Here is a 19,486-nt window from a genome sequence, read left to right as displayed (position 1 = left end):
TTGGTCATCATCGACGTCTCCTGGTCCCCGTGGCTGCAGAGTCAAGCTTCACCTCTTCTCACCTGAAGCACCGACAGCGGTGGGCATTGGTCTAACGAGCCTCTGGTCACCCTGAAGTGACCCAGACTCTGTCCCCTCTGCTTTCAGGTTCTTCTCAGCTCCAATCCAGGCTTGGATCACACCAGACACTTCTCATCTTCCCGGCAGCAGCACTTCTTCGCATCACGCCATTGAAATCAATGAGCGTTTCCGACACCACTTGACCCCTATGCACCTGGCTCTCCTGGGATAGGTAACACGGGTACCTCAGTACTCTCAAGGGTGCTGGCCTTAGAACCTTCTATTTTCCAAAGGGTTTGCTTGAAGTCCTCTCCTAAGTGTCCTTAATCTTTAAAATTCCAACCACGACTTTCCCATAGAGTTGTACGAAGCTCGTGCTTGTGTTCCCACACTGCACACGTCTTCTGTGGGTCCTATGTGTCACTACCTTGGGTAGTTCCTTGGGATCCCAGGGATTCTACGTGCTCTAGGCACTGGGTCTAGTCAAGTCATGGTTGTTGTACCACTTTCTTAGTATATGGTTTGGTCTCCCCCTGGGGTCCACTGTGTATTGTGCTATTTACTGTCGTTCTAGTGATTTTATATTGTGTACTTTGTGCTCTAATCTCAAAAGAGATTAGTAGAGAGTGTTTAGTATTAAATACATATTTTTATAATACCACTTGTGTGCTTCTCCTTTCCTTTGGTCATTCAGGAGGTTATAATTTGGTAAACCAAGCTGCTTTAAATTCCTTCGAGACTTAGCCTGAAGGCTGCTCTCCATAGCTACCACTAGGATAGCTTTCAATAAAGGCTGTATTTAACCTAATCATCAATAAGGGTCGTTTGGACTGGTGCAAGGTGCCCACTTTGCCTAGTGGACAGCATATACCAGGCCAACTTCTCACAATAGCTTTGACAATGCTTGTTTTTAATTACTATGGAATGGCCTGGGCATGAGGCAGTTGCTACTTTGTCCTCAGTGGTGGTTCCCATAGTGGAAGCAGATGGCAGTCAGCATTGACGAAAGCCTATCTTCAATCTCTACTTCAGGTTGAGGCCGTGAAAGTTCATCCACACATCAGACTTGTAGTATAAACTGAATAAGCCTGTGTTTCTATCCCCTTGAGGTCCGGCTAGGGAAGCTTTTAGGGCCAGGGACAGAATATTTTTGTACACTTTTCAGAGTAAGAACAGAGGAAGCAGAGGCTGGACCTACTCCTCTGCTCTATATCCTTATAGAAGAAGAGGCTAGCAGCTCCTGGAGGGGGTGTGATGCATGTTCATGCATGAGACCCAGTTGGATTTTGAAAATCTGGAAGAACTTCTACACCTCAAAGAGAATCCCCTTGTTTATTGTATTCGGATGCAAAACATCCATTAAACATATCTCACCCGGAAAAAGTGTGTGATGTGGATTGTCTTTAGCCTGTGGTAATTTACGGTGAGGTTTTTGGTTGCAACACAAACATTAAACATACCCCACCCAGAAGAAGAGTGTGCATGGATTATTTCTAACCTGTGGTCATTTACGGTAGTGATTGGGAATGCAACACACATTACACATACCCCACCCGGAAATAGAGGGTGGCAAGGATTATCTTTACCCTGTGGTTATTTACGGTGCTGATTTGGAATGCAACACACGTTACACCTACGCCACCTTGAAAAAAAGCAAAGGATGGATTGTCTTTAGTTTGTGGTCGTTTAAGGGGGGTAATGTAGTACTGGGGCAGCCAGAATTCAGGCAGTCGAGGGACTAAAAATTGTAGTAATTAGAGGCTGCTGGTAGGGAACGGTGGTGGGGAGGTTAGAAAAATAGATTAAAAAAGAAGACTTACCTGTTCATCGGCAGTCACCAGCTGCTGTTTATTCTCTGAACTCGCTGTTCTCCTGGCTCCCGGCAGCAGATAGGTTCCAAGACTCCCCTAGCCAATCACGACACTGCTGTCACCAGCATGACAGCAGCATTGTGATTGGTCTGAGCACCGTGGTTCAGCCCTCAGACAGGGAGTGGGAGTCTGTGCGTGTTCTCCACTCAGGATGTGCAATACAGCTGGGTGGAGAACATGCTAAGTGCACCTGATGGTTTGGCCGTCCACAGAAGTCTGGCCAAACCGTCATGCGCACTTAAGGTGCAAATTATACCACTCATCTGCCCTCTGGCATGGCAAGCCCGGTCCGCCCTGCCCAGCCCTAACCTAGCTCCAAGCTCCACTAAAAATAAAATGATAATAACGTTCTGTCATTATTATTTTATTTCTCCTTTGCGATGCTCTGAGAGCAGTGAGGCAATGCTCCTTCGCCTAAGCGGAGAAACCACCACCGGTGGTGGTAAAGTCATAACAGAGACCACTCATGGAACCCCACACATGGCCACCTTGCACACAAAGGTCAGGAAAACTAGTACTCTTCTGATGTGTGGCACTACATGTTTCAAATATAGATGACAAGATACAATGACCAACCCCGTGACCTCCGAAATATGTGCCACCACCATGCCATGCCTTTGTTCACCTTAAAAGTGTGACCAGTGGGCTGATGCCCTACCCAACTCTCCCTTCCTTTCGATCCCATTTTCAGACATTTTTGTTGTGCTCCTTCTTCCATCCAGCAATACTTACATCTAGGGTGTTCAGACTTCCCGATAATACCACACACACAGTGGGGATCTTCGTGACTGGCTCTAAAACAGGAAAACTATTAGTTACAATACGACAGACAGAGCCAATCACACAACAAAAACACAATAATATCTGCCCACACAACAAAAAACACATCATAGTATGAGACCAACCCTGCAATAGAGAAAGCAATTGATACTGAATGAAACATAGAGCTACCCACAAAATAGAAGAACAAGCTAGTCGATCATGCCACACAAAGCTACCCCTGCTATAAAAACACATTACGGTGATATTGAGCATGAAAACACCCCTAACACATTGTCATAGAATGAAACAAAAAGCGAAGACAGCACAAAATGTGATAATTATGCAGAAAACAAGGCTATATTACAAAGCACAGAGCCATGCCTACCACATGGCTATGTTGCGAACCCTAAAATAGAAAAACACAATGCTACTGAGTTATCACAAACATATCCCAAACATTTTCACTGAAAATCACACAAAGCCACCATCTAAGCAGAAAAAGCTATAAAACACAAACCCAGCCTACACTGGAATTGTTTGAATTTTGTGTGACTTTTAGACAGAATTGGCACCGATGAATGTGTTGTGGTAAAGTGTAAATACTGTACCTTGTATGTGTCATAAGTACTTTAGAAATTCATGCATGTAAAAGGAAATGTGAAGACTTGGATGGTTTTATGCTCTGGCAGTTGTAGCTGGAGTAAGAGCCTGGCAATGAGCTGTTGGTGGTGTTGGAAGCTCTTGGAAGAAAACTTCGTTTATAATCCTGATCTTCGTGTATAGCACAAACTTTTCATTGGCGACGAGTTATTCTTGATTCGGGACAGGCGAACCAAAACCACCAATAATTCCCCAGTAAAGCATTATTGACCCATGTGTGCATCATGGATTTTGTTTTTACTGTAAACCACAAGCATAATACTGCACTGCTGCTCAAATCTTTCTGATGCATACATCTACCTGTGGATTCCTCAACGTTTAAATATCCCCCATGTGCAACAAACAACAGAAACTTTCTCTCAAACTCTCCATTGTTGATGAGGATGTCACAATACCAGGGCTCCGCACGCAACTCCATCTGACATCATCAGAGCCATAAGAAGACCTTGTTGCCGTGCTGAAGTCAATTCCCTTCTTTCCATGCCATCGCTCCTTGGTTTTTCCAAGGCTTTCCATATTGTGGAAGATTTCTTACTTTTCTGCAGGTGCAGCATTATTGCAAGTAAAGATGTCTCCTTCGCGAAAGTCAGGATTCAAGTCCTGCAGGGAGTGCGGTGGTCAAATGTCCATCATTGAGCAATACGATAATTGCCTTTTGTGCCTGGCATCTGATCATGATGTTGAAGCCTGTCCGTCATGTCGTCAGATGATTCTGAAAGCTTTAAAAGAAAGGGAGGTCACATTTTTTATGGTAAGTGGTAAAAAGCAGAAGAGAGGTCGTCAAAGGTCCCGGCCTCAATTGGAGTCCCCGTCTCCACATACTTCAAGGTCGTCCAAACAGAAGCACAAGAAGAAGTAGCACCATGGTTCTCGACATCACACTTCCGGGGATGTGTGGTGTTGTGTATTTTCTCATATCTCTTCTGTGTTTTCATCATAGGTTTATTCTCATTTTCTGTTGTATGCAATATTATATTATTGTGGTTGGAATCTTGCGTTGCTGCCATGGTTTCACTATGTATGTTATAGTGTTCTGAGACTGTTTGTGTGTGTCCTGTGGTGGCTATGCCCTGGGCCCTCTGGACTACGTTACTTTGCTTGCCAATAAAGGCTAAAGTAAGACTCTAGTGAGTTGGATTCATGCTCTAACATATTGGCGACAAGGATGGGATTGAACTACCCCACGAACAACCACAGAATAACACTCTTGGAGCAGAATTTCAAAGGACTTTTACTGTTGCGGTCTCCGCTCTCTCCTGTTTGCTGAATCCTGTTCTTTCTAAAAGTAAATTGCTCCTGCTCAGGTATTTTTTTTCATATTGGGGGTCCAGAGGTCGATGTCCATGGGTCCAAGGACTTGTGAGGGAAGAGAGGAGATATCTCTGACTCCTTCTCGAGAAGTGCCTCCAGTGTCATCTCTGGCTCTGAGGCCAGTGACTCCGACTGAGCTGGTTTTGCCAGAGCCAGATTCTGATCTGGTAGCCCCTCTACTGCATCCTGCACCAGTGCTGGTCATCCAGGAGCAGGAGTATCTGGCGTTTCCGACTCCTGGATCAGATCTTGTGACCTTCTTAAATGATATGTTTAGTATTTAACATTTAGCAACAGCTGCAACCCTATTTGGTCTGACAGCTGGCCCATGGGTCCACTTTCATATTCCTTTGAAGGCTTTCAGCCACATTTTATGCCTTTCATGGCAATGAGGCAGGTGTACTGGCCTCTGGCGGCGCTGAGACAGCCAGCGCAGTTGTCAGTGTGAGAAGGGCAAGAGTCTTTGACAATTACTGATGTTTCTCATTCGCCGCCTAGATCCAAACCAACGCTGTTTCGCCCGGAACCGATTCCACTGCTGTCTGAGCAACAGCCACTGATGCCGAAGAAACGGTTTTGAAGAGATGCTCAAAGCCTTTTGGAGGAAGAGCGTTTTTTTAATGAAAATCAGGATGTTGAACAGAGTGAGATTGTCATTTTGGATACACCCTCCTGATTTCTAAAACCCCGGTGGGTTTGCAGAGTCTATTAACCAACTTCAAGTCTTTTTGTGATGTGAGAGGGCTAGTTATTAATACAGCTAAGACCAAGTATTTGGTCCTTAACCCCCCGAAAAGGTTGGCTAAACCTCCATCTTTGGACTCTGTTACCCTCGAAAGAGTGTCAGAATTTGACTATCTTGGTATCCGCCTCTGCGACTCCATGAGATGGAAGTGCCACCATCAAAAAATGTTGCTGACCCACAAGAGGGTGGTGGGTGCCTTGCTTAAGGAACATCGTGCTTCATCATTGAAACCCATTGCTCCTGTCCTTGATATATATAGGGCAAGGGGGGTTAGCGCAGCTCTTTATGGGGCGGAACTCTGGGGCGTCCATAAGGTTGACCACTTGTCCCGCTCAGAAAATAAATTCCATAAAGATCTTATGGGGCTCCCTTATAGTACCCCAACTCTTCCATTGCTTTTGGACCTGGGCACCCGGCCAATCAGTGATCAGGCTAGGCTCCGCCCTCTCCTTTTATGGGCACGCATATGGAGAACACCTGAATTATCTAGTTATGCGGAGGGCCTTAATGAGGTGCTGGGGTTAACAGGCTGGTCCAAGATCTTCTGGCTGAGGGAGGTTAAGCGTCTCCTTGTTTGCCTAGGTCTTGGCGAGGCCTGGTCCAATAGAACTGCACCCCCTAAGTCTGAGCTAAAAAAGATTCATTGGAGCTGGGTGGCGGGTATCAGAAGCAGCAATGCCAATCTGTGCAGGTCCACTCTGGATTTTCTTTTGGTCAAAGAAATTTACTTTTGTGAACCTTACCTGGATGTTATCTCTAATCGTAAAGACAGGGCCCTATATTTTCAATTCAGAATAGGCTTACTCCCTGTAGAAGAATTAACTTCCAGGTGGAAAGTCCCACTTCAAACAACTTCCCTCTGTCCATTTTGTGATAAGAGGTCTGAGTCTGTCCCTCACTTTTTGTTTGAATGTCCCGCTTATGCAGCCCCCCGGAGTAGGTGGTTAAAACCGCTTTGTAGAGAACTTGGTACCAGACATTGCATAGAAGCCTTACGAATATTAAAAAACGATCCAAGGCCTCTCTTTGCTTGTGGTTTAGCCAAGTTCTTAGGTTGGGCTTGGCGTATTAGGTCATCTAGGCTTTTGTATGTTGTTTAATCTGTTTTTTAATCCCTGTTTTTAGCTAATTTATTGGCCTTAGTAGTAGCATGAATTGTATGAATATTTTTCCATGCACTGCTTCCTTTTTATCTTTCTATTGTACAATGCTGTTGCTCTGCTTTTTAAGATATATTTATATCGAAATAAAGCCTCTTTGACTGACTGACATTTTGGATGCTGATATTGAAGGACTGGACGTGTCAAGTGGTCTGGATATCTCTCCAGAGTAAGAATTTCGATACCAAAGGGTACTGCACCACCTGTGGTCACATTCTATCACACTTTGATTAGAAAGGCGGCAGAGATGTTAGAGTTGCCTCTACCTTCTGCAAAGTTGAAGTGGAACTTGTTGACTGAGGTGCTTCATTCGTCCACATCGTCTGAACCACAGTTGCATTTAATGAGGCTCTTACTGACCTTGAAATCTGGCAAAATCCCCTGTCTTGGGCAGCGGTATCAAGGTCCCTTGTTAGGAGGTATAAGCCAGCTCCAGGAGATCCTAGGTTTTTGTCATCAAACCCCACGCCTGAAAGCTTGGCAGTACAGGCTTCTTGTTCCACCAAATTGTCGCCTGGTTCTTTTCGACTGCTTCGGCTGACAGGGAGTCTAAGAGGATGGAGCAAACTGCCAAAAGGGTCTTCTCCTCTTGAAATATGTCCCTAAAATCAGCAAATGCTACATGTTTAAGAGGGGGTCATGTTCATGCTTTAATGGACTCGGTAAGGGAGGTAATTCCATAGTTGCCTGGGGATCTCCAGGGTAATTTTTCGGAGCTGCTGAATGGTACTTAAGCAGTGGCCCACCGGGTGATACAATCGGGTCTGGACACAGCTGATTCGGTGGAAAGGGCTATGGGCTCCTCTGTGGCCACGAGGAGACATGCCTGGTTGAGGGACGCAGTCTTCTGGCCAGATGTACCGGTAACATTGATGGATTTGCCGTTCGATAGATCATCGCTGTTTGGTGCCAACACAAATTCTGCTCTGCAAATGTTTAAAGACAGTGAGATGACTGCAAGGTCCTTGGGTCTTCAATCGCAACATAAGGATTACAGAGATTCCCATATATTTGGAGGTTTCAAGGGACAAGTTGGCAGCAGCAGGCCACGAATCCCCTTTATTGGAGCTACAGGGAAGGGGCAGAGGTCATCAGCGTCTATCTGCCCATCAACCTGCATCGTCTTTCTCCTCTTCTTCCTCAAAAGCCAATGTTTCAGGAAAGTAGCTTTAGCTTCATCATATTAGATCATGCTTGCCCAGTGAGAGGATGGGATTGTCTATTTTCTGCCTCACTGTAGGAGTATGCCCTACCCATCCACGAGTATTCCCCTTCTTCCGCTCTACCCCAACAAGGGCTTTGTTCGGAAGAGCATCTTCTGTTCCTCGAGTAGGAAGTGCAAACGCTGCTTCAGAAGGGTGCAAAAGAATTGGTTTCAGAGCAGGAATGGGGTCAGGAATGCTATTCTCGATACTTTCTGATTCCTAAAAAGGGAACAGTCAGAATACCGAGGTCTAAACCAGACGTGTTCCGAATATGCAGGCTCTACCACGCTTGCATTAACCACACATATGCCGTAACCATGCATATGCATGGTTAAGGCAGTGCATGGTCTACCTGCTGCAGGGATGGAGAACAGTGAAGACGGAAGGAGGCAGGAAGACATGGTGAGGCGAGTGGGCCTGGGGGGCTCGGGTAGGTTTTAGGGCAGTGGGTAGTTAAAGGGACGGGGCAGGGGGCAGGGTAGAGTAGGTTTTTAGGCCTTAGGGCAGTGGGAGGGGAAAGGATAGTTTAAGGGACGGCACGGGTGGGGTAGTGTAGGTTTTTAGGCCTTAGGGCAGTGGAGGGGAATGGGTAGTTGGTGTAGCTTTTAGGGCTGGGAGGTGGTTGTGGTAGGTTTAGGGCAGTGAAAGGGGTAGCAGTAGTTTAAGGGACAGCGCAGGGTGACAGGGGTCAGGTCGGGGTAGTGTAAGTTAGGGTACAGGGTTTTAGGCCTTAGGGCAGTGGGTGGGAAATGTGTATTTGGGTTAGTTTTTAGGGCAGGGGGTCAGGGTAGGTTTTAGGGCAGTGGAAGGGGTTTGGGTAGTTTAAGGGACAGTGGGGGGCAGCGGGTCCGGGTAGTGTAGGGTTTTAGGCCTTAGGGCAGTGGGAGGGGAATGGGTAGATGTAGTAGTTTTTAGTGCTGGGGGTCAGGGTAGGTTTTTGGGCAGTGGAAGGGGTTGGGGTAGTTTAAGGGACAGGGTGGGTGAGTGGTGGGGGGGGCGGATAGTGACTATCTTAGTCACTGTTGAACTTTTTGCCTCTCTCCTGCATTGTTTCTGGTTGGTTTTATGACTCTGGGCACTTTACCACTGCTGATCAGTGCTAAAGTGCATATGCTCTCTTTGTAAATTGATGTTATGGATTAGTGATTCCATGATTGGCATATTTGATTTACTTGTCAGACCCTAGTACAGTGCACTATGTGTGCCCAGGGCCTGTAAATCAAATGCTGCTGGTTGGCCTGCAGCACTGATTGTGTCACCCACGGAAGCAGCTTGTAAAATGTGGCTCAGGCCTTCCATTGCAGAGCCTGTGCGTAGTCTGGGACTGCCATGACGACTTGGCAAGTGCACACACTTGCCAGTCCCCAAACCTTCCTTTTTCTGCATGTTAGTCACCCCTAAGGTAGGCCCAAGGTACCCCTGTGGGCAGGGTGTATTGTATGTGAAAGGTAGGATATGCCCTGATGTGAGTGGCATGGCCTGATAGTGAAGTAGAACAATAGTTACTTACCTGTAATCTGTGGTTCTCCAGTATTGGTGTCTTTCATAGATTCACATGCCTGAATCATTCCCCATCGTTGGAGCATTAACCAAAACTTCATGACAGTCTGCAGGGATATATAGGTGTGTGAATTCAAGGTGTTGAGGAGCCATGCCGCTAATCTCAGCGATGCTGGGTCCGGGTGACAGATTTGTCCGTTCTGGATGGACAGAAGGTTCGGAATTGGTTGAAACTGGATGGGCTCGCACTCTGAGAGGAGGAGAAGTTCCATAAACCAGTATTGGAGAGGCCACCTGGGAGCAATGAGTATCATGTGGCAAGGTTGTTTCTTGATCTTGCGCAGAACTCGTGGAACCAACTGAATCGGTGGAAAAGCGTAGGCATATATCTGCGACCAATTAATCGAAAACGCATTTCCGAATGAGTCTTTGTAGGGAACCCAACTTGCAAAGGATGGGCATTTGCTGTTCTGGGTGGTTGCAAACAGGTCTAGATCGGGGTGCCCCCATTGTCGAAAGACTCTGTTTAAGGATGGTTGATGTAGTTTCCACTCGTGGTTTGATGTTGTGGACCTGCTGAGGGAATACGCCAGAACATTGGTGACTCCTGGGACATGAATGGCTGTGAGGCTGATTTTGTGACGAATCGCCCAGTCCCAAATTTCTAGTGCTTGCTGAGATAGTAGGGCTGACTTTGTCCCGCCTTGTTTGTTCAAGTAATGCATACTTGTCGTATTGTCCGTTTGTATTAGTATGGAGGTTCCTCTGATGATGGTTCGAAATGATTTCAGAGCCAAGAAAATGGCTCGTAACTCCAGAAGGTTGATCTGCCACCTCTTTTGTTGGAAAGTCCACCTGCCGTTGACTGTCATACCTTGAAGGTGCACCCCCCATCCCTCGAGGGAAGCATCTGTGGTTATGGTGAAATCCGGCATTTTGACCAGAAATGCACATCCTTCTCTTAAGTTCTTTATTTGGCTCCACCAATGAAAGGTTTCCCGCATCCGAAGAATGATGCGAACAATGTCCTCGAACGATCCCGAAATCTGGAGCGATTGAAGGTTGAGTTCCTCCTGCAGTGGCCTCATTCTGTAACGGCAGTTGGGTATCAGAGGGAGGCAAGAAGAATTCATCCCTAGGAAGGACTTGTACAAACGGACTGAAACGCACTCTTTTGACAGAAAGGAGCGAGCGAGATTGCAGATCTTGAGTTGTCTTCCTTTTGAGACAAAGGCCTGGGTCAGTTTTGTGTCCAGTGTTGCTCCTAGAAAAGTCTTTCTCTGTGATGGAGTCAGATGAGATTTTTCGAAAATTATGGAAAGACCCAGAGACTGGAAAAGTAGCAGACACTTCTGAACATGTACGGTTGTGGCTTGAAAAGTAAGGGAAAATTTGGATGCCCTGCAGACGAAGGTGTACGGTCACTGGCGCTATGACCTTTGTAAATACCCGGGGTGCTGAACGAAGACCAAATGGAAGGACTCTGAATTGAAAGTCTCTGCCAGTCACTCTGAACCGTAGAAAGTTTCTGCGTCTGGGTAGGATCGGTACATAAAAATAAGCGTCTTGGAGGTCGAGGTTGGCCATGTGATCCCCCGCCAAAAGCAATTGTAGAATTTCTTGAAGTGTTAACATTCGGAAGGATAACTTCTTTAGGTATTTGTTGAGGGCGTGAAGGTCGAGAAATGGGTGCCATTCTCCCGACTTTTTTCGAATGAGGAAAAATCTCGAATAAAATCCTATTCCTCTTTGTAACGGAGGGACCTTTTCGATTGCTCCCTTCCGAATCATCAGATTTATTTGGGAAAAAAGCTCCTTGAGATGAGCAGGAGGTGGTCCTTTGGGAGTTTGGGGGAATCTTTGTGTACTCCAGAGCATGGCCTCTGGCTACTATATCCAAAACCCACTTGTCTGTAGTAATTCTGGACCAGTTCGAGTAAAAGTGGGATATTCTTCCTCCAATTTTTGAGTGGGGCAACGGCAGAGATGGTGGCAGTTGGCTGACCTCATTGTTTTTTATTGGACTCCCATCCACGAAAGGATTGCTTCCTTCTTGACTGCGAATAGGAGTTACCTCGCAGTCCATAAGATTGCTGTCTGTGGTTTGGGATCTTTGATTAGTTTGGGAGGTTTGATAAGATCATTGTTGATTATACCCTCCCCTGTTGGAGAAGGATCCACGTCCATTGGCACCACGAAAGGACGACTTACGAAATTGCAGGCTACCAAGAGACCTCGCCGTCTCTGTATCTTTTTTAATAGCCTGAAGGGCCTGATCAACATGTTGCCCGAACAGAGACTCCCCATCGAACGGTATATCGATAATCTTAGTTTGGACCTCTTGGCGGAAAGATGTTGATTTCAGCCAACCTTGTCTCCTCAATACTGTTGCACCCGCCAATTGTCTAAATCCTGTGGATTCCACATCCACGGCTGCGTCGATGATTTCAGCAGAGGTATATTCTCCCTCCTGTAGAATCTTCAAGGCCTCGGGCTTGGAAGGCTCCGACAGCATGTTAATGTAGGGGGAGATGTCGTACCACATTTGCCGATCGTATCTCCCTAATATGGCTAGGGAATTTGCAGCCCGAACTGTCATCGCAGCCATGGTGGAGACCTTCTTCCCAATCGAATCCAACCGTCTGCCATCCCTGTCAGGCGGAGCTGATATGGGTGAAGAGGGGTTCCTGGCCCGTCTCTGCGCCGCTTGGGCGATGACAGAGTCAGCTTTCGGCTTGCCGATGAGGCATGCCGGTGAATCACTTGGCGCCTTATATTTTTTGTCCAACCGAGGCAAGACTGCTGGTAGAGAATTTGGTGTCGCCATGATTTTTAATCCTTCCTTCCAGATAAGATCTATTATGGGAATTGTCCTGATCTGCTTTCGCTGTTGGTCCTTAAAATTGTAAAGAAAGCAGTCATCTTTCTTTGCCTCCATAGGGATTAGAAATCTCTTTGTTGACCTCTCCATAAGGAGATGAAAACTTCCGATATCCACCGGAGGAGAGTCCACTGGTGCGGGAGCTGACGGTGACGGAGTTTGGATTTGGTATTCGTCCCACTCCGACAGCACTGTCTGGTCATCCACCTCTCCCTCTTCCCTGTCATCATCTGTTGTATTTGCATTGTGGGAATGATGAGATGGCAGTGGAGAAGGTGGTGTGGGAGATTGTAAAGAGGTTATAGGAACCCTTGGCATAGGCGTGGATGGAAGAGATTCCGCCAATTCCGATGGAGGAAAACGACGATAATAGTCCTGCAACATATATTGCAAATTGTTAAGCAATTCCAAAGGCATTTGTGCTGAGGGAACTGTGACAGGAGTTGTAGCTTGAGGCTCAGGACATGGTTCTTCCTCCTGGTCATCATCCTGGTATTTTATAAACAGTTCTGATGGACTCCTAGCAGTCCAGAATCTATCATCCTCTCCAGATTCTTTTCCTCTTCTTCCTCCTCAGAATCTAATAATTGTTCAGGCATCGTCAATGGTAATGTAAATGTAAAAAATTCTTATAGAGCGCAACTTACACCGGACGGTTTCTTGGCGCTAAGCACTTACTTGAGAAGAGACAGAAAAGAAAGAAGAGGGCTTATGTATAGATAAAGTGAAAGAGATGAGTTTTAAGAAGGGATCTAAAGTGAGGGAGAGAAGGAGAAAGTCTGATATCCAACGGGAGTGAATTCCAGAAGGAGGGAGCTAGAAAGGAGAATCTGAGGCCACCGTGTTTTTTGCGCCTAAACCTTGGCGTCTGGAGGAGCGCGTGTTGAGAGGAGCGAAGGTGCCTAGAGGGAACATAGGGATGCAAGAGAGAAGAAATCAAAGAAGGACCAAAACCGGCCAAAGATTTATGAATCAGGCAGCCAAGTTTAAACTTGCAACGCTCCGATACAGGGAGCCAGTGCAAGGCTTTGAGCAGAGGGTGGACGTGAGAATGTTTGGGGCAGTGGTAGATCAGGCGAGCAGCCTGATTCTGTATCAGCTGTAGTCTTTTAATTTGATACTGTGGGATGCCTACATACAGAACATTGGCATAGTCAATTCGAGAAATGACTAATGCCAGTAGTGCCAGGGTGAGGGCCTCGGTGGTCAAAAAATGGGCTATTTTCCGAATCTTCCTAAACTGGAAGAAGCAAGAAGACACAGTGGCACTGACCTGGTGTTTCATAGAGAGATCGTGGGAAATGTAGACTCCCAGACTTTTCACCTTGTCAACCGGGCAGGGAGAAGGACCCAGAGAAGGGGGCCAAAACATCGAGTTCCAGGGGTTGGATGGGCCACCGACAAGAACAAGCTCAGTCTTGTCGAGATTAAGCTTGAGGTGGTGAGCACCCATCCAATCACTGATATGACAAAGGGTGAGTTGGAAATCTTGAATTACTTCGTCAGATGAGTCAAGGTTGAAAACAAGCTGAATGTCATCTGCATAATTAAATGCAGTGACATTCCTTCCCCGGAGGGAGCGAATGAGAGGAGTAAGATACAAATTGAATAAAAGTGGTGACAAAGACGAGCCCTGTGGAACGCCACAGGTAAGCCGCATTTTGTCAGCCGAAAACTGGGAGAGCCGCACAGATTGATGGCGGTTAGTCAGAAAGGAACGAACCCAACTAAGGGCCGTCCCACTGATACCTGCCTCTTTGACACGGTCGGCCAAGATGGTATGGTCGACCGTGCCAAAGGCCGCCGAAAGGTCTAGGAGGATCAGGTCTTGACTGGTATTAGAGTCGGCACCTCTACGGAGTTCCTCCATGACAGAGAGTATAACTGCTTCCGTCGAGTGAGCAGGTCTAAACCCGGCTTGCTGGGAGTCTAAGAAATTAGACTCTTCAATAAAAGAGGTGAGGACTCCAGTCACGTGAGTCTCAAGTACCTTACTCAGGTAAGGGAGAAGGGAAATAGGGCGAAAATTGCCCATAACTGTAGGATCGGCATTAGGTTTTTTTAAAACAGGAACCACCTCAGCATTCTTAAACTGGCTAGGCACCTCACCGAACAGAAGAGAGTTGTTCAGGAGGGCTAGTGGAGGGGTGGGGCAAGCTGAAAAGGCAGCACGGAGGATCGCAGGAGGGCAGCAATCGATGGGAGAACCAGAAGAGACTTGGTTAAGCAGAGAAAGAAAGTCGCATTCAAGTATAGGGGGAAACTGAGTAAGAGAGTGGGGATTAGAAAAGGGAGTGATATCAGTAGGGAACATCACCGGGGATCCAGAGAGGATACTGTGTTTGATTTTACTGATTTTGTCAATAAAAAATTGATTGAGGGAATCACAGAGAGCCTGAGATGGGAGGGGTTTGAGGGTCACCCTATCAGGATGTGAGAGCTCCTCCACAATAGCAAAAATTTCTTTTGATTTTTGTGCAGAGTTAAGAATTTTGGTAGAAAAGTAGGCCTTTTTTGCAGCTGAAATGGCCTGTTTATATTCGCCGGAGAGTTTTAGGAATTGTAGCTTTCCTGAGTGATCGTAGTTTCTGCGCCAACGGCGCTCGGCTTGGCGGAGTCCCAATTTTAGAGATTTGAGGCTGTCCGAGAACCATCGATGTGCGTCATGGGGACGCTTAGTTCTTAAGGGGGGCAACCTTATCGCTGGCGGACTCCAGCCATTTAGCAAGTGCGACTTCTTGGGAGTCTATGGAGCCGGAACTGGGGAGAGCCGAGGATGTAAGAGATGTAAAAAATGAGTCAAGGTTTGCTTTATTCCAATTGCGGGCCAAGAGGCTAGGGCCTCGGCTGCGAGAAGGCGGTGGAGGGACCAAGAGGGAGAAAGAAATTAAAAAGTGATCCGACCAATGACAAGGTGTAATTATGAGCGACTTAATACCTAGATTATAGGTCCACACTTGATCAAGAGTGTGTCCCTTAGAGTGAGTAGCCATATGGATATGTTGGAGGCCGTTGACCCAGTTAATAGGTCGGTAAAAGCCAGAGAAGAAGAGCATTCAGAGGCGTCTGATGGCCAATAGTTGAAATCTCCCAGAACCAGAAGTTTGGAGTAGTTAATAATAAGCTGGGAGAGTAAGTCGCCAAAGAGCAAAGAAAAATTTGGCATATGTTGGGGGGGGCGGTATACCAAGACGCAGGTAAGAGGAGACACCGAGGATTCAAAGCGAATAACTAGGTAGTCAACCTGAGGGATATCGGGTAGGGAAAGGGAGGTGAACCTAAGGGGAAGTTTAATAATGGCGGCAACGCCGCCACCCGGTTTCCCAGCTGGGCGGTTGGCTTGAAGAATATAATACCCAGGTGGAATGGCTGCCAAAATGTCAGGGGAGGAATCCTCGTTCAGCCAGGTCTCAGTTATAAGTAGGATATCTGGTCGGTCGACGTCCAGAAGGTGGCATATGTCAAGTTGATGACGGACTAACGACCGAGTGTTTAGATATATAATTGTTAATTCCATGTTGGCAGGAGCCTGAGCAGGCAGAGATGAGGGGGGAGGGGGAGTAACAATATGTCCAGAAACAAGGGAAGATGGGAGGGTCCGGAACTCAGGGAAAGTCCTGCGGGCTTGTAGAATGCCAAGTTGTTTAAGTTTTAACTGAATAGTAGCGGCCAGCGGCCTGGATATGTGTAGAGAGATTAAGTCCCTAGGGGAGTAGGATAAAAGTTGGGCAGAGTAACAGGCCCCAGGCCCCGGCCGGCCGCGGACGGGCGCAGACGGGCTTGCCTTAGACATCGTTCTTGAAATAGCGGAGGTGCGTGGCGCGTGCGCAGACAGCAGCAACAGCTATGACGCTACCCTTCGTATTGGGAGCGTGAAGGTGGCGAGTGCAAGTACACGGAAGTACGTAAACAACTAATTGGCGCAATGACAAGATTTTAAAAAGCTAAAATACCCCCCAGGAGCATAACACACAGCTCCTTAGCCCCACAAGTGAAGATTAGGACAAAATTAAAACGAATTAGGCAAGGCAAAATAGTTGTAGCAAGTAACAGTTCCTAACCTCAAGGGTGCTGCTGCGCGGCCGCGATCTCGCTCCTAAAATAGCGGAGGTGCGTGGCGCGTGCGCAGACAGCAGCAACAGCTATGACGCTACCCTTCGTATTGGGAGCGTGAAGGTGGCGAGTGCAAGTACACGGAAGTACGTAAACAACTAATTGGCGCAATGACAAGATTTTAAAAAGCTAAAATACCCCCCAGGAGCATAACACACAGCTCCTTAGCCCCACAAGTGAAGATTAGGACAAAATTAAAACGAATTAGGCAAGGCAAAATAGTTGTAGCAAGTAACAGTTCCTAACCTCAAGGGTGCTGCTGCGCGGCCGCGATCTCGCTCCTAAAATAGCGGAGGTGCGTGGCGCGTGCGCAGACAGCAGCAACAGCTATGACGCTACCCTTCGTATTGGGAGCGTGAAGGTGGCGAGTGCAAGTACACGGAAGTACGTAAACAACTAATTGGCGCAATGACAAGATTTTAAAAAGCTAAAATACCCCCCAGGAGCATAACACACAGCTCCTTAGCCCCACAAGTGAAGATTAGGACAAAATTAAAACGAATTAGGCAAGGCAAAATAGTTGTAGCAAGTAACAGTTCCTAACCTCAAGGGTGACAGGGCTTCCAAAGAGGAGCCACGACGTTGTAGTAGAGAATCTGCCGTCAAAGGCAGGATGGATGAAGCAGTAGCCGATGTTGCAGACCAAACTTGTAAATCCGTACAGGAAGACAAAAGAGGTGTCGACGAGTGTGGTGGGGCCAAAAAAGTGAGCGTCGATAAGGAAGCTGTTTTCGATGACGAGGCAATTTTCCTCTACGAGAGGTTAGCCGTCATCGAGGCAATCTTCGTCGACGAGGAGGTCGTCGACGATGAGGTAATCTTCGTCGACGAGGCAATTTTCGTTGACGACGAATAAGTCTTCATCGACGAGGCAGCCGTCGACGACGCGGCAGTCTTCGTCGACGAGGTGGCCGTTGACAAAATCTTCGTCGATGAGGTGGCCGCCGACAGTGCAGTCTTCGACGAGATCTTCTTGTCCTTACCGTCGACGGAACGCTCACGAGAGATGTAATCTCCTTCGTCGATGAGATGGGTCTAACAGCCACGGAGACCAGCATCGACGGAGACGAAGCCGATGTCATGATCATCTTCGGTCTCGGAGACGAGAATGTAAACGTCGACGTAGATGGAGCGTCAACGACAATAATCGTCGACGAAGGAGCCGTTGACGACGCCGTCGACGACGGCATTTTCTGCTGAGGTAATTCCTTGTCAGGAAGTCTTTTAGATGTCAGAGACTTTCCTGTCTTTCTCGGGGAAGTAGCAGGCTTAGACTTGGAAGGTGGAGAAGCCTTTTTTGAAGAAGAAGAAGCAGAAGGCAAGCCAGAGCCTTTAGCAGGCTGAACTTTTCTCAACACCTTTGCCCCAGGAGATGATAAGTCTTCTTCAGCCATCCTCTTTCTAGAGGATATAGACGACCCAGAGGCTGCACTTTCCACCTCAGATAAAGGGTTATCCTTGTCCTTGATCTTCTGTAGCCACAGAAGTAGACGCCCTTCTCTATCCCTGAGGGTTTTCGGAGGGAAGGTCCTGTAGATCTTACAATCCCTCACCTCATGTTCCGGATAGAGGCAGTAATACACTTCTTGTGGGGGTCTTCAGAGAATAGCCGGAGCTTTCGGAAGATTCACAAGGCCTAAAGAGAGACCTCTTAGAAGTTGACATCCTGAAGATAAGCAAAAATCCAGAAAAAACTGTAAAGTACTGAGCAGAGCTTAGGGAGACTCCCTTCACCCGACGTGCGGTAGAAAATCTGAGAGTCTGAGCCTCTGAGGAGAACATTCTGGTTGGTGCTGTCGCCTGATTGACTGCAGTTTGGACTGTACATAATGACTGTGATAGTCATAGGTATGGAAGTTTTTTTTTCTTCCTTGTAGCTTAGGCTACTTTACTTCCTGGTTTCATGTTACCAAGGTTTTTTGGTTATTATATGCATGATTATTGCTTTTTTATGTACCGTGGGACTCCCACTCCGACGACGGGGAATGATTCAGGCATGTGAATCTCTGAAAGACACCCTAAATACTGGAGAACTGCCAATTTAGTTTTTCACTATGCAAAACTATCTGTTCCCATAGGCCAGAATGGGAAGTTTGTTTATAGCATTGTTAGACCTGTCAGCCCTAGGGTGGTCTACCCGTTTTTTTTTTTTGCCCTTGTTGCTTCATTTTTTACGCCATCTTTTTGTTGGCCCTAGGTCTCTGGGCGCCTTGCCACTGCTGGACAGTGCTGAGGTGCAGGTGCTCACTCCTAATAACATGGCTGCCACAGACCCCTGCTACTGCGGAGTGGCCATTGCATACACACTAGTGGTTAGGAGCAGGCTGGGACATTCTGATACAGTATCTTTTTCCATCCCGCCTTTTTATCCCTTAGACTATTATGTGGAAGCTCCTGGAACCTTCCAGCCCTGGGAGGGATTATGCTTTGCCGCCTTTGCAGGAGGGTCACCTGACCTGGGGGTATAAGAGGAAAGAAGGGAAACCTGACTAGTCAGTTGGGGCACCACTGGACCTGGGGGAACCTCTGCTGGAGCGTAGGCGGTTGGGTCTAGGGGAGAAACCTACACTACTGGGACTGACTGAGTCTAGGCCCTGCTGCACCCAAGTTAGATGAGGGACTCTGCCTGCCTACTGATCTTGCCTGGTGAGGGGGCAACCCAGGGGAACATCTCCAGTGTGCTGCAGGGACCCTCCCTGCCTCTGATGCCTACCAACTCAACCCCCTTCTCCCCCCAATAAGCCTGTCAGGGGAACCTGCCATCTACTTTCCCCCCAAGGCAAGTGCTGACCTGGACTGTCGCTGTGGGCCCCTCCAAGAACTGCAGGTAAAGCACTGTGACCCCCAAGCGCTGTTCTGCCAGAACTGGGCCCTGGAGATAGATGCTGTCTGCTGTTGCGTGCTGAGCCTTTAAGCGCTGTGTGCCCCCAAGCGCTGTGACAACCCAGCGCTGAGCCGTTAAGTGTTGTGTGCCCCCAAGTGCTGTGTCAACCCCGCGCTGTGCCTCCAAGTGGGGTGTCAGCCTAGCGCTGTGGAAGTGTAGCGCTAACTGCCGGCTCATCACCGCCGCAGCCCAGGCCGTCACTGAACTGCTGGGATACCCCCTACCTGCTGCATGACGCCAGCGCTGTGCTCGGAAGCGAAGCGCCGTCGCCGCTAGAGAGTCACCGCCACGGCCCAGCGCCCACCGCTCTAAGGCCTCTCTGTCATCTAAGCCC

At 47.6% G+C, this 19,486-nt stretch overlaps 1 protein-coding gene across 1 annotated transcript in view; it reads right to left on the bottom strand.

Annotated features, from left to right (window-relative positions):
• LOC146808472 (transient receptor potential cation channel subfamily M member 2-like) overlaps positions 1-19,486 on the bottom strand; it is a 2,315,843-nt gene that overhangs the window by 1,983,908 nt on the left and 312,449 nt on the right. Inside the window, exons 6-7 of the mRNA XM_085623958.1 lie at positions 6,260-6,268; positions 2,664-2,719 (exon numbers count right to left, since the gene is read on the bottom strand). Coding sequence (XP_085480084.1) covers positions 2,664-2,719; positions 6,260-6,268 — 65 coding nt within the window. The remainder of the gene's footprint in view (positions 1-2,663; positions 2,720-6,259; positions 6,269-19,486) is intronic.

Source organism: Triturus cristatus, chromosome 8 (genome assembly GCF_964204655.1).
Source record: "Triturus cristatus chromosome 8, aTriCri1.1, whole genome shotgun sequence".
In the NCBI taxonomy this organism is placed as follows: domain Eukaryota; kingdom Metazoa; phylum Chordata; class Amphibia; order Caudata; family Salamandridae; genus Triturus; species Triturus cristatus.
Note: the sequence above shows the minus strand (reverse complement) of the source record. Positions and strands in the feature narration are given on the sequence as shown.